Source organism: Panicum hallii, chromosome 9, assembly GCF_002211085.1.
Source record: "Panicum hallii strain FIL2 chromosome 9, PHallii_v3.1, whole genome shotgun sequence".
Classification (NCBI taxonomy): Eukaryota; Viridiplantae; Streptophyta; class Magnoliopsida; order Poales; family Poaceae; genus Panicum; species Panicum hallii.
Window position 1 is genome coordinate 3,525,716 of NC_038050.1, and position 12,904 is coordinate 3,538,619.

The 12,904-nt window shown below is 49.6% G+C and overlaps 2 protein-coding genes across 5 annotated transcripts; both read left to right on the forward strand.

Annotated features, from left to right (window-relative positions):
- Positions 1-180: 180 nt before the first annotated feature.
- LOC112877848 (protein arv1 homolog) lies at positions 181-4,339 on the forward strand. Of its 4 annotated transcripts, none has more exons than XM_025942223.1 (10): positions 181-534; positions 649-696; positions 844-933; positions 1,624-1,669; positions 1,755-1,837; positions 1,919-2,013; positions 2,249-2,315; positions 2,402-2,477; positions 2,794-2,912; positions 3,299-4,339. In XM_025942223.1, the coding sequence occupies exons 1-9, from the start codon at positions 424-426 to the stop codon at positions 2,808-2,810; spliced, it is 633 nt and encodes a 210-aa protein (XP_025798008.1). In that variant the 5' UTR covers positions 181-423; the 3' UTR covers positions 2,811-2,912; positions 3,299-4,339. The 4 variants fall into 4 exon arrangements, with proteins under 4 accessions (XP_025798008.1, XP_025798006.1, XP_025798007.1 ...); XM_025942221.1 differs by lacking the exon at positions 2,794-2,912 and having other exon boundaries at positions 3,299-3,457; positions 3,714-4,339; XM_025942222.1 differs by lacking the exon at positions 2,794-2,912 and having other exon boundaries at positions 3,299-3,457; positions 4,044-4,339.
- A 4,477-nt stretch (positions 4,340-8,816) lies between these two features.
- Positions 8,817-10,627, forward strand: LOC112876244 (patatin-like protein 3). Its single transcript, XM_025940310.1, has 3 exons — positions 8,817-9,832; positions 9,989-10,051; positions 10,194-10,627. The coding sequence occupies exons 1-3, from the start codon at positions 8,867-8,869 to the stop codon at positions 10,479-10,481; spliced, it is 1,317 nt and encodes a 438-aa protein (XP_025796095.1). The 5' UTR covers positions 8,817-8,866; the 3' UTR covers positions 10,482-10,627.
- The last annotated feature ends 2,277 nt before the right edge of the window (positions 10,628-12,904 follow it).

The following is a 12,904-nucleotide window of genomic DNA, read 5'->3' on the forward strand; positions in this document are numbered from 1 at the left end:
ACATTACAAAGAGAACAATAAAATCGCTCCAGAATCTCTCTGACACGTGGACCAATGAGATATTTTTTTTAAAGATAGACCAATGAGATGTTCTTTTGGAATCACAACACTGAGTGCCTGAGTGGGAGTTAGGATGAGCAACGAGCAGCCGACCTCCTTAAATCAGTTATGGGCCGAGTCTCCGAGCGGCCCAGGCCCATTTCAGCTAGAACTGTGCAATCCTCTAGGCTCAACCCACTCTCACACCGATGACCGATCCGAAGCCGCCGGCGACCATCTCCGGGGAGGCAGGGGAAGCGGTGACGAGGTGGCGATAAGGCGGAGGAGCTGAGGCGGGGAGACTGGACCTCTGCGAGTGGGGAGCTGAGAGGCGGCGGGCCGCAGTTGGGTCCTGCAGAAGCTTCTGCGGACGGAGTCCTAGCGATGGGCGATGCACAGGCGGAAGGGGAGGGTCCGCGCTGCGTCGGCTGCGGCGGGCGCGTCAAGACGCTCTTCGTGCAGTATTCCCCGGGCAACATCCGCTTGATGAAATGCGTAAGCCACACAGCGCCCCTGATCTCTCAAGTCTCCGGACCATACTTTCAATCCTTTTTGCCGTCTGCTTGTGAGCCATCAAACTCTGAATGCTATCCTTTTTTTCGTGCCTAGGATAACTGCAAGGCTGTTGCTGATCCCTACATTGAGTGCGAATTCATGGTACGGTGGTTAACGAACTATGCCTTGCAATTTTGTAGTTTGAGATATGTCATCTGCACATCTCGTACTTGACTGAAGCCTTGACAATATGTCAGCTGCACATCTCGTACTTGACTGAAGCCTTGACATTGCTTGCTCCTTTTGTAGATTATCTTGATTGATCTGATCCTGCACAAGACAAGGGCGTACCGCCATATTCTGTTTAATAAGCTGAGCATGGGATCATCTGTTGACAAGGTATAAATCTTTGCTGTTTGTACAGACTCTGATTGTTGCTTCGCCTTATTGGAAAGATTTAAGTGGATTTGGCTCATACGAATATTCACACACTGCTTTCTTTCGCTGATCTTGTTGTACTAAAGCACTAAGCATGTATACTTTGCACTTCCCTTGACTCAACAATTCTGTACTAAAACAGTTGTTAGTGGAGATGCCCACTCGTAGAGTAGTTATGCCAGGAGGGCTCCCCTTTCTACATTAATGCAAGTATTTGCTTCTTCCTTAGCTTTTCCGATTCAATTTTATTGTGCAGACTGTAGAGATAACACCAAACAACGAGGATTGTAACAATAAACATAAACATTCTCATTGCATTTTACTCAATATTTCCCACGCTTCTGCTTGAAAATCTGAAGCTTCTCCTGTTTCACTGACACTGCAACCTTATGTGATTTTCGGACCCTTCTGACAACTGCTTCTTCTTTTTGTGAAACTCTGGCAACAGCATACAAGAGCCATTGTTTTCTATTCTTAAAGTTTTAGCTGCATAGTTTGGCATTCCTTTTGTAATTTGCTCTCCTCTTGCAGTGATCTCTGGCTTCCTTACTTGTAATTTCGTACTTTTCCCTTCAAGAACTTATTTTGTGGGTATGTCATTATGTCCAAAGTTCCGTTCTCTTACATGCCTGATTGTGTTCTGCCTTGCAGGGAATACTTTACCGGTCCACTTTGATACATATTGCTCTTGACGCATGTATCCGTAGTATTAATAAATCTTAAATTTGATTTTGGTTATCATGAACTATCTGCTCAACTTAAACAATCCATAACTATGCAAGTCAGAATATCTTTTTCGAAAGGAAACAGAGCTGATGGGGCTTCTTCCACAAGCATTTTCTCTACAATTTTCAATTGCTTTGAGGTGATTAGAGTTGACAGCATTCAATTTTCTTTTCGCTGCTTACTGTCTTATCAGTGTGTCTAACAATCTGTTGCTGTACAGGTTATTGGCGATGCATTGTTAGGGAACATCATATTTATGATCATGTTATTCCTGGGAGTGCGGTTCATTCTCAAACTATCTTTCGACATTACAAGGTGCAATTGGCATGACAAGTTTTCTATTTCTTAAAAGAATGCATTTGTTGGTAGTGCATCCCGTGTGAACATGCGCTTGAGTGTTGTTATGGGATTTATGCAACTACTAGAGATTCTATAATAGACTCATAGTTCATTTCTGCTCTAGTTGAATTTTATATGATTTCTTATTTCATTTGTTATTTACTTTGCTTTCCCTGAAACTTATTGACAACTAAAATTTTTCATTACTCAGGTATAGAGAGGTTCTATTCGCTGTTATCATTTCAAGCTACTTCAAGTTGTTTCTTTTCACAATGATGGTATAAAAGATTTGTGTGTACTAAGGATTATTCTTATAGACCTACCTGTGATTTTATCTTTGTAAATTCATTGTAAATATTTGCAGGTTTGGGAGTTTCCATCATCTGTTATATTCATTGTTGAAATGTTTGTTCTCTCATCAAACGTTGTAGCCCTGAGAGGTAAACACTGCACATTTTCCCCATGAATATCCCACCTTGTCCATCACATCATTGCATTATTTCCAAATGCTTTCTAGTTGGTAGGATGCATGCACATCAATAACAGTCTTAGTAAATACCGCACGTTTCTCCCATAAAATAAATCGAAAAATTTATTTATGAGTATTCCCTAGATATTTTCTATAACATTAATTGAGCATAGCCCAATGTTATATATTTTCTTACACGTCAATAACATTAATTGAGCATAGCCCAATGTCCAAAAGCTCATGTATATTGTGCATGGTATAGATAATTATGTTGGGGTTCTGTGTAGCATCAAGTGACACATAATCAAAGTTTTTCTATTGATCCTGCCATGGCTGGATGAAAAGGGGCTTTCTGTAATCAAGATCTCTAGTGATGGGATCAGACAGATGTCCCCAGTTCTGCATCGTAAGTCAAGTCTATGCCATCGCCATTATATCCTATATAATTGTTTGATAGATCCGGGCCTTACCCTCAGCATTTACAACTTCACCGTCTTCTAGAGTTCCTGAAGTGGTTCCCATCAAGAAAGTGCCCCTCATAACCGTGTTGCATTTGTTTCTTTGGCTTACTGGCTGTACACTTGCACAAATGTTGTAGTATGATGCATACATATATCAGTGTTCTAGGATCGTTGGTTTGCTCCCAGCTTTCAGCACATGGGGCGATTGATGGTTTTCATTTTACTTAAATTGCATCAGTTTTGTTTCTGTCTTTTACAAATAAGTTCTTCTTTGCTGAACAGCAATCCTGTTAAATGTTGTGAGAACTGAACGTGTGCAGTTTCTTTGCAGTCGTTTCACAGTTTCCAAAAGCCCACTGTTTTGGGGTCTGCCTCATGGCGCATGCAGCAAAATACTTGACCGAGAGATGGATCCTCAGGAAACCATGAGCCTAAAGCCATCCAGATCATCCTTGGAACTTCAAGCACGGCCCAATCGGTAGACGAACTGGTACTCCAATCCACCCCGCTTCTTCTAGCTCGCCGTGCAGCTCCACTCCATGATGATGAACTTAGGCTTTAGCTAATCATTTTGGACGAATTATTTGTCTGTGTTGCTCCCCACCACCCTGTTAGTCGTTGTGGTCTTCTGGACCATGCTACAACTGCACACGGCCTCTTGGCATTGTTGCAGCACTGCACCGGTTGTTGAGCAATCTTTTCCATGTGTACTTGCCCCAAAGACGGATATGGCATCTTACTTGTAGGTTGCCGCTGTGGTGTGTGGCTGGTCCTTGGTCCCTTTCCCCCTACTAACGGCCCAGGCAGCCTCGGCGTCTCCTGCTGACGAAAACAACGCAGCAAAGAAAGGACATGTGACCATTGTGTTTCGCATGGCAGCGTTTCCTGGCTGCAGCTGCAGTCTGTCCTTAAGTGATGCGGTGCCTACTGCTATCGCTCGTGTTGGGCGACGCCAAGGCAGCAAGATCTCTTGAGCTCAGGTTCAGACTCCTGAATCTGAGCGGCAGTTCAGATTCAGGGCAGGCTCACTCTGATCTTTTATTTTTTTATTTTTTACCATTGCCAACCTGAACGCAGCTTCAACTGGGACCATGACGGCAGTGACGCGACCGGCATCGCCTGCCTCGCTGTGCACCGACAATGGTGGTTTCTGTGCTCGCGATGAAGATTGCTTGCCATGAAGTGTTGAGGTGATGGATTACTGGAACTGAGCCCACCTGGCCACATCTCTGTCCCACGGCTCCTAGCATTTGATTCTGAGGCTGACGCATGAATTCGTGACGATAGTGACTGTATCGGTGTGAGCTCACGGTTGTGTGATTGTGTCAATGGTACCGAACTACCGATCACTTTACCCGAAAGCTTAGCCCAATGATCCATGTCGTTTGGCATGTACCACCGGTCAGTTTACCCAAAAAAAAACTGTGTCTAATGATCACAAACTAACTTAAGATTTTTTTTCTCGTGTTCTTAGATATTTCAAGAGTATCTCACACGAATAAAATGTGCTAGCCCTCCTTGTTTACCACACGAATAAAATTACGCGTTAGGCAATTCACCCCGAAGCCAAAACTGATAGGGAAAAACGAACAATTCTGTTATCTTAACCGTAGCGTAAGACGATCAATTCGGTTATAGTTCCACAGTTTCACCCGTCCTTTACTCCCCATTCTTGTACCTGTCGCCACCACCGGATTCCTTCTCGTCACTAAGTCCTAAATCAAATTCCCCACTTTTTGCCTCCTAATCCAAGCTCTCATTTAATCAGTGGCACGATCAAGACAGGGTCATTCTTAATTAATGGCCGTGCTCTCCTTTCCTTTGTCTCGCTGGTCTCCCCGGCTCATCATGTGGCCAAGATGATGATCAGGTAGGCAGGGGACAGCGCTGCTTAATGAAGCTGATTAGCACGCGCTTTTTGGACGTAATCCGCGCGTGCAACCCCGATCATCGCCGGCCGGGCCTTTGCTGCCGCTGCGCGTTGTGATCATCGCGGCCGGCACCACCACCGCCCCATTGACAAGTGGAGTACGTGCGCACTTGTTTCTGCTACTGAGATAGCAGCTATACCCTCTCCTTTCCATTGTCCTAAATTGATGTGGTTCAAGTGCTCCAGTCTCCCATGGGGACTCCACTTAATCACGAATAAATACTAGCAATATTTGTCTTCTAAAATATTTGAAAATGGAAAAATTAAACCTTACTAGTTTTTATTTTGCCTGAAAATACTTTCTTAACATGGAGTACAATAGAAAATTAACAGTTTTTATATATATCGGAAAACGATTTTTTTTTTGGTGATGCAGGTTGAATTTACTCACAGTTGGTGGGATAATGGATACTTGACCAGACTGACATGATGACACGTAGCTGATTGAATGAACGATTCCGTATATTTCTTCAGGAGAATGGAGAGCCCTAGTCGCACCAACCGCTTCCAGAAACGATCAAACAACTGCAGTTTTGCGGCGTACAGCTCAACGATGGATCATGACACCCTTATTTTTTCAAGAAAAAAAACTCGGACATATATGCACTCTTCAGCTAGCTAGGAGTTGCAACGAGCAGTCATGAGTCAGGCTCAATCATAACGGAGACATGGAAAAGATTAGCACAAGCAACCTTTCTCAAAAGTTTTTTGTACACACTACCCCGAGAGAACTCTGTGCGTGCTGTGTAACTTTCTTATCCCCAGGGAGTAGTGGTGTCACGTTCAGTCACGTATATTGCAGCAAGAAGTGGTGTGCCACGATACTTTGCTGGGCTTGACATGGCTCAAGGCTTTTCTCTAGAGATTGTGACTTTTCACAAGGCAAACACAAGCTCTGTCTACTGTCACACACGTTCTAGAATACAACAAGCAAGGAGCTATTGAGCTAAATCAATTTATTTTTCCGCTCTGTCCATATATAGAACAGGAAAAAACCTTCACTGACTGTGAAATGTATTCTTAGTTTGCTCTTTGCCAGTTATCAAGTTTCATGATCAGCGGCCATTAATCTGTGTACCAACCTAACACGAGAGAACCTTTAGTTTCCTCGTTCATGATTGAACCACAAATAAACAAAATCTCTGCAGAAAAAATCCTTGTCCTAGTCATGTACACTGTAGAGGGAATCATGGATCCATGGAACCTACTTTTTGGGGGCCACTACTGCAGCTTCGTCATGAACCAATCGGACTTATCCATGCATACACACATCAAGCTATTCGACTGATAATCATCATGTAATAGTAGGTGTAGTCCTATTGCATCACACATAATTAAGGCACATAATTAATCCAATATAATTATTTCATTTTTCAAAGAAAAGTTTTTTATTTTTTAGTATTCTTGATGCCATGAGTTGCAAAAATCCAGTGGAATTTAGTCCACGTGTTGTACTTTATTTATGGAGACAAAAGAAATGGAGACAAAGGAAACTCGGAAAAAAGGTGGTGACACATGAAATGGATTTATGAACAATTCCAAATAGGCTAGTTTGATATAAGCTAGAGCCATATTCCTGACGTTGACATAAGCTTATGAGTACACGCAATGCAAAGCACGGTGGTCAAAGGCTCAAAGCTACATACCCGTACTACCTGCTGCAAGGGATTCCAGGTGCTTGGTTCCTGAGGGCTAAACTTTAGCGCTGTCATATAAAAAGAATCTTGCTACTCTAATTGCAAAGCTAATTGTAGAACTTCTAGGCTAATTCATTAGACAAATCTAATAAGGTATATTAATCCATAATTAGCGGATGGTACTGTAGCATCATTATAGTAAATTACAGATTAATTAGGCTCAATAAATTTATCCCGCGAATTATCATGCATCTGTGAAAAAATTAAAAAAATTTAAAACTAAATTTTATTTAATTCTCCTAAATGATAAGATTCTCTTTGATAAATAGAGCTAAGCTTTAGCTCTCCGCAGCCAAACCAATATCTTAAATTTTGTAGCGAGTGCCATGCACCAACCGTTTCTCATGATTCAGTGCGAGGATGCCTCTGGAATCCTTAATCAGGTCGAACACAACGAAACAAATTAAGCTGCTTTATCACACGAGAGATTTGATTAGTAGGAGTTTTGTTAAGAGGGGAGGCTATGTGCATCCGTAGGTAGCTCTAGCTAGGATGCTGCTGCTTGGCTCTACGAACTTGAGAGGGATGGCGATTGGCGAAGAACAAAGATACCTTGGTGTGGCGTCGTCATCACGCATGCACAGTGGTCTGGATTTGATGCTCTAACAATATAGTTTAACACATGTACAGCACCATCATTTCGCCTTTTTATCTTCTCTTCAGTCGCGTGTCAAGACATGCAAGCAATTCTTTCAGGAGGACGAAAGAAATTCAGCTGTTCTATTTTTTTCCAGGGAGAAAACAATATGTATTCTAGGACCAGACTATATGCATGTGTCACCGAGGCTATGAACAGTAAACAACGTCTACAAGTTCTTTCTGGATGACCAGCCTAGCTTCTAGCTAGGTGTAGCCGTGGCTGCTATTCGTCGCAATGTGTACGTAACCATACGTGTCGAGATCATCACCGGCTGATCGTAGAGGGCAGGCGAAAACTGATGCGGTGATGTGTTCCACCTTCCTACAGTCCTACTCCTAGTGACTGCACTCCACTTCACTCTACTGCATGCCTACTGAATAATCGTCTACCACTCACGATCAAGATGCCGCTAGATGCCTCATCCTCTTCGCTGTTGATAAAAAGGGAAAAAAAAAGGAGCTTGAATGGAATGGATGGCTACCGGGGAGAGCGCAGGGTCGGTCAGTCACTTGACGGCCGATCCGGCGGCCTTCATAGGATACTGGCCGCCCGGGCCGGACAGCGCGGCGTGGGCGCATCTTGTCACATTGACACGACGCCCATGGAGCTCGATCGAGTGCTCGACGGAGGAGCAAGAAATACCAGTGGGCACCACCACCGTGCGTGCACAGATCGGCCGTACGGCAGCCAGCCGGGGACCCCGCCGCACCTAGTACGACGCGATGCGAGGGGAGGTGCGTGCGTGGACGTGGCGTGGCGGCAGCGAGCGCGGCGCTCGCCGACGCGCCCGGATCGGACGGCGCCCCGGCACCGGCAGGGCAGCGCTGTCCCCGCCGCGCCCGGCACGCGTCCCGCCCCCCGTACGAACCAGCGCCCGGGGCGCCGGCGTTCCCCACCAGGCCACCACACCCGCGCCTCCTCGCGATCGCATCTCGTCTCGTCTCCACCGATCTGCCCCCTGGCGCGACGCGAGGTGATCGCGGAGCCAGACCTGGAGCGGACGAACGAACGAATCTGCCCGCTGGGTACCCGGACACCCCCCCCCCACCCCACCCCACCACTTCCGCACGGCTTGTTCCGGTACGCCCGCACAAAGGGTCGCTCAACCAGAGCACGGGCCGGCCGGCGATCGACCGGAACCACCTCACTGACGCCCGAGTCCTGAATGACTCGCCAACTCACCATCATCTTCCGAGTCCTCAGGGTCCGTGCACGCTCGCAGCGGCGTAACTCCTCTTGTCCCGCAGCACCCGCGCCGGCCGGCGAACGCGACACGGACCGCACTTCCACACGCACGCACGCGCGCGAGTTACTGCGGCCACCAAATCAGTTTCGCATGCGCTGTCATCTCTATAAGTAACTGCTAGGCGGCGGTAATTAGTTACTCCAGTAGATTTACAGCGGTTAAAACCAGCTGCATGCGGCGCTAATTAGTGTTTACCGTGGCCGCCGTCTCGCGCCACGGCTCGCCGCGCCGGGTCAACGCCACGAACCCGCGCCCTCGTCCGCGCCCACTATAAAACCTGCTCAGCCCCGCACTGCGTGCTGGCAACTGCTCAAGCGCCGAGTGCCTCCCCACGCACGCACGCGAGACCGGCGGGCGGCGAGCACGGGGTCGGGGCGTGGAGAGAGATGGAGGCGGCGAGGGCGGACCCGGCCGCGGGGCTGGACGTGGACAAGCTCACCTACGAGATCTTCTCCATCCTCGAGAGCAAGTTCCTCTTCGGCTACGACGACCCCAAGCTCTTCTCCGCGGGGGCCTCGCCGCAGCCGGGGGCCGGTTCGGGGAAGGCCACGCCGCTGAGAGCGGTGGCGCCGCCGGCGGCCGGCAAGGGCAAAGTGTGCATCCTGTCGATCGACGGCGGCAGCCGGGCCGCCGACGGGCTGCTCGCCGGCTCCGCGCTGGTCAGGCTGGAGGCCTCCCTGCGGCGGCGCACCGGGGACGAGGGGGCCAGGCTGGCCGACTTCTTCGACGTCGCGGCCGGGTCCGGCGCCGGGGGCGTGCTCGCGGCCATGCTGGTCGCGCGGGGCCCCGCCGGGCGCCCGATCTTCTCGGCGGAGGACGCCCTCGCCTTCCTGCTGCGCAGCCTCCGCCGGGGGTGGTCCGACGGCGGCGGCGGGGCCGGGGGCGGCCTGCGCGCGCTGTTCCGCCGCCCGGGCGCCGCGTTCCGCAAGCTGTTCGGGGACCTCACCCTGCGCGACACGGTGCGGCCCGTGCTGGTCCCATGCTACGACCTTGCCACGGGGGGCCCGTTCCTCTTCTCGCGCGCCGACGCCGTCGAGACCCGCGCCTACGATTTCCGCCTCCGCGACGTCTGCGCCGCGACCTGCGCCGGTTCTGGCGGCTCCGCGGCCGCGGTGGAGGCGCGGTCCTGCGACGGGTCCACCCGCATCGCAGCGGTCGGCGGCGGCGTCGCGCTCGGCAACCCCACGGCGGCCGCCATCACGCACGTGCTCAACAACAAGCGCGAGTTCCCGCTCGCCGCCGGCGTCGAGGATCTGCTCGTCGTCTCCATCGGCAGCGGCGAGGGCGAGCCGCGGGGCGCCGCCTCCACGTCCGAGATCGTCAGGATCGCCGCCGAGGGCGTCGCCGACATGGTACGGCACCAAACACAGACACACACACACACGTGAATCACGCGCACGCCCGCACCAGCCTCTTGGTGGTCCATCCTTGCATTTGCATCTTGTTCTTCGTGCTGCTCCTTCGCTGAAGCCTCACCCTCTCTCGCATCTGACCTGACGGCGCGCCAGGTGGATCAGGCCGTGGCCATGGCGTTCGGACATAATAGGACAAGCAACTACATCCGCATTCAGGTGAGTCTCGCGTTACCATCTCCACTCGCCAGTGCAGCGTCACTGTCCTCCTCTGCTTTTCACCGTGCTCGCCCGGAGACTTCGCGAGCCTTGGACGCGACGCGCACGACCCACTAACCCTCCGCCGCCGATGTCTGCGCAGGCGACGGGGACGCCGCGGGCGGGCCGGGGCGGCGCGGCCAAGGGCGGGTGTGTGGCGGAGGAGATGCTGGCGCAGAAGAACGTGGAGTCGGTGCTGTTCCGCGGGAAGAAGGTGGCGGAGCAGACCAACGCCGAGAAGCTGGAGCGGTTCGCGCACGAGCTCGTCAAGGAGCGCGACCGCCGCAGGACCAGCCCGGTGTCGCCCACTGTCGTCAAGCAGCATCCCTCGACGCCGACGCCGGCGTCGTACTCGAACCTGGTCAGCCACACGCTCACCAGCATCATGTAGACCGCCACCAGCACAGCAAGGCCAAGTGAAATGTGCTGCATGTACTAGTCTCCTAGCTCCTTTTTTTTCCCTTTCCGCTCAATTTCTGCAGCCGGCCGATTTTTGTAAATGCGGTTTGACCCCAAGAAAAAAAAATGGCGCGTGATCTGCAGGGTCTGTCTGTATCTTGAGAATGCCTGCACAGCTTGTGAGTTTGATGAGCAGAGCTGTGACTGAACAGACCCTGGATCTGCAAAATAATGGATCACAAAAGCAGCAGTTAATCAGGAGTAACTGTCCCTAATGTGGTGATGTCTTTAGCTTGAAGGCAGGTAAAAATTGAAATGATAGCTGCTGCAAAGTATGGTGGCTAGCTGTTCTCATGAAGCATATAGAAGTATAACAAAGTACATGGAACTCAAATGTTCACACTGAAGCCTGGAATACGCCGTACCCCAACGAACATTTTCGCTGCTGCCTGCGGCATGCCGGCATCAGACATGTTGCGTATGAATGTGCCTGCCGTTTCGGAACTCGGGACCAGTAGTGCTTCCAACGTTCCAGCTTTCGGATGCACTGTTTTCCTGCAGCTTTGCTAGGAGTTCACACCTGTTCCCGAGTCCCAGGTGCTTCAGAGTTCAGAACATGCAGAATTCAATAGAATTTTGTCCTTGTTACGCTTACATTGTAACTTTGTAGGTGATAAAGACTAACGAGGTTTGTATCGAGTTTAGAACTACTAATTAAGCGTGAAGCAAAAAAGTCCATGATCACATGCATGAGTACGTGATGGCAATTAAACACCAAGCACGGACAGGGGAGACAGGGTCTGAGGCAGCTGGTTTCAGCTCTGCCGCGAGATGCATTCTTTAACAAGAATCCTAAGGCGCGCGTGTTGACGCGGAGGTGATGGTGCTCTGAAGTCTGATCCAACGGAAGAATAAGTGGCGCCCTTCATGCGTCGTGAGTCCAGCGACTTCGCTACGTGGAGGCGTCAACGAGCCCTGGGCTGGGCATCGGCTGTGGGCTGGCTCGAGGTGTCAGTGTTTGTTTTTTCAGTATATAACTTTAGCTGCTACTGTAGTATTTTTTAGTGTCGGCCAAGTTACAGTGAAGCACTGTTGATTCTGGTGGCGTTCATGCCACCACGAAGTTACTATCCACAAATCCATAAGAGACACCCCCTCTGAAGTCTGAAAGCATGAAATCACACGACCTAGTCGATCTCAACAGGGGAGAGTGCATGTTGTTTTATTCCTGTGCTACATGTCAATGCATCTTTTCGAGAAACCAAAAAGTTTTTTGTTTTTAATACCAAGCCTAAAGTTTTCCTTTATTTTCTTTTTTGTTCTTCTTTTGTGGGCTGGGGTCCTCCTTTGTATTGTGTGGGGGTCCGCAGTAACACTAAATATCCTTACTAATGTACATGTGGGCCACCATGTTAGGGTTCAGATTAAGTCAGTGCACAGTGAGGTCAACTAGTCTAGTAGAGCCATTCATCAAAACTCATCATGTAAAGTGTAAACCACACCACACCAAACCAATGCTACAGCTAGGTAAATAGGCAAGCATAATGAGGTAGGTTACATCTTACAAGCTAGCAGTGCTGGTGACAAGGGTAGCAGGCTAGCAGCTCCATCCTCCGGGCAGTAACCACCACACCACCACCTCTCCTCACTCTCGGTAGACAGCGCCTGCACCAGGGCAGAATAGAAAACTCAGCACATCACTCACCTTTACCACAAAGTTAATTATGCTTCTCACATGCCACAGCAGCAGCCAGACAGCAGATTACGGGCAATAGAAACCAGGAATCGCGCACCAGATGGCACGGGTTCAGCATCACCATTCAGGCATTCACCCTCTGCTTCTTGCAGTTCAGAGTCTGGGCAGCACTGCTTCGCCCACGCTGTTGCCTTGTCTCCTCGCAGCTGCTTTGGATTCCATTGTCTGCGCAGGTAGGTGCATAGGCCACACGTGTAACTTTTACTGTGTGGGTCGATCTGCATAACCTGTATTTGTATATATGCAAGTAGCTGAGAATCTCTGCATGCACCGTCGGATGGAGCCACGCCGGGCAGCAACTTGCAGCTCAAAGCGCTCGATCTCATCGACCTCGCTCTTCCTAGTTCCTGCACAGAAAAGATAGTCTAATCGACCACCTTTGCAAAGCAGCATCCATCACGGAAAAGAGGCGTGGTTACCGATCCATCGTGCCTATGGAAAGCCTCTTTGTTTGTTTGGTTCTTCGCACGGCAAGTTGGTTGAGCAGTTACCCGTTCGGCCCTCTCTGCTAGCATTGTTTACCGTGGATGTCAGGGATTATTTAGGGATCTAGGATCTTTCATCACATGTTGACTACGGTAGGCTCAGTAGTTTTTCCCTAACATCTGCAGGCAGCAGCTTTGTATTATTTCTTAGGGGTTTGAATATGCATGTATAGA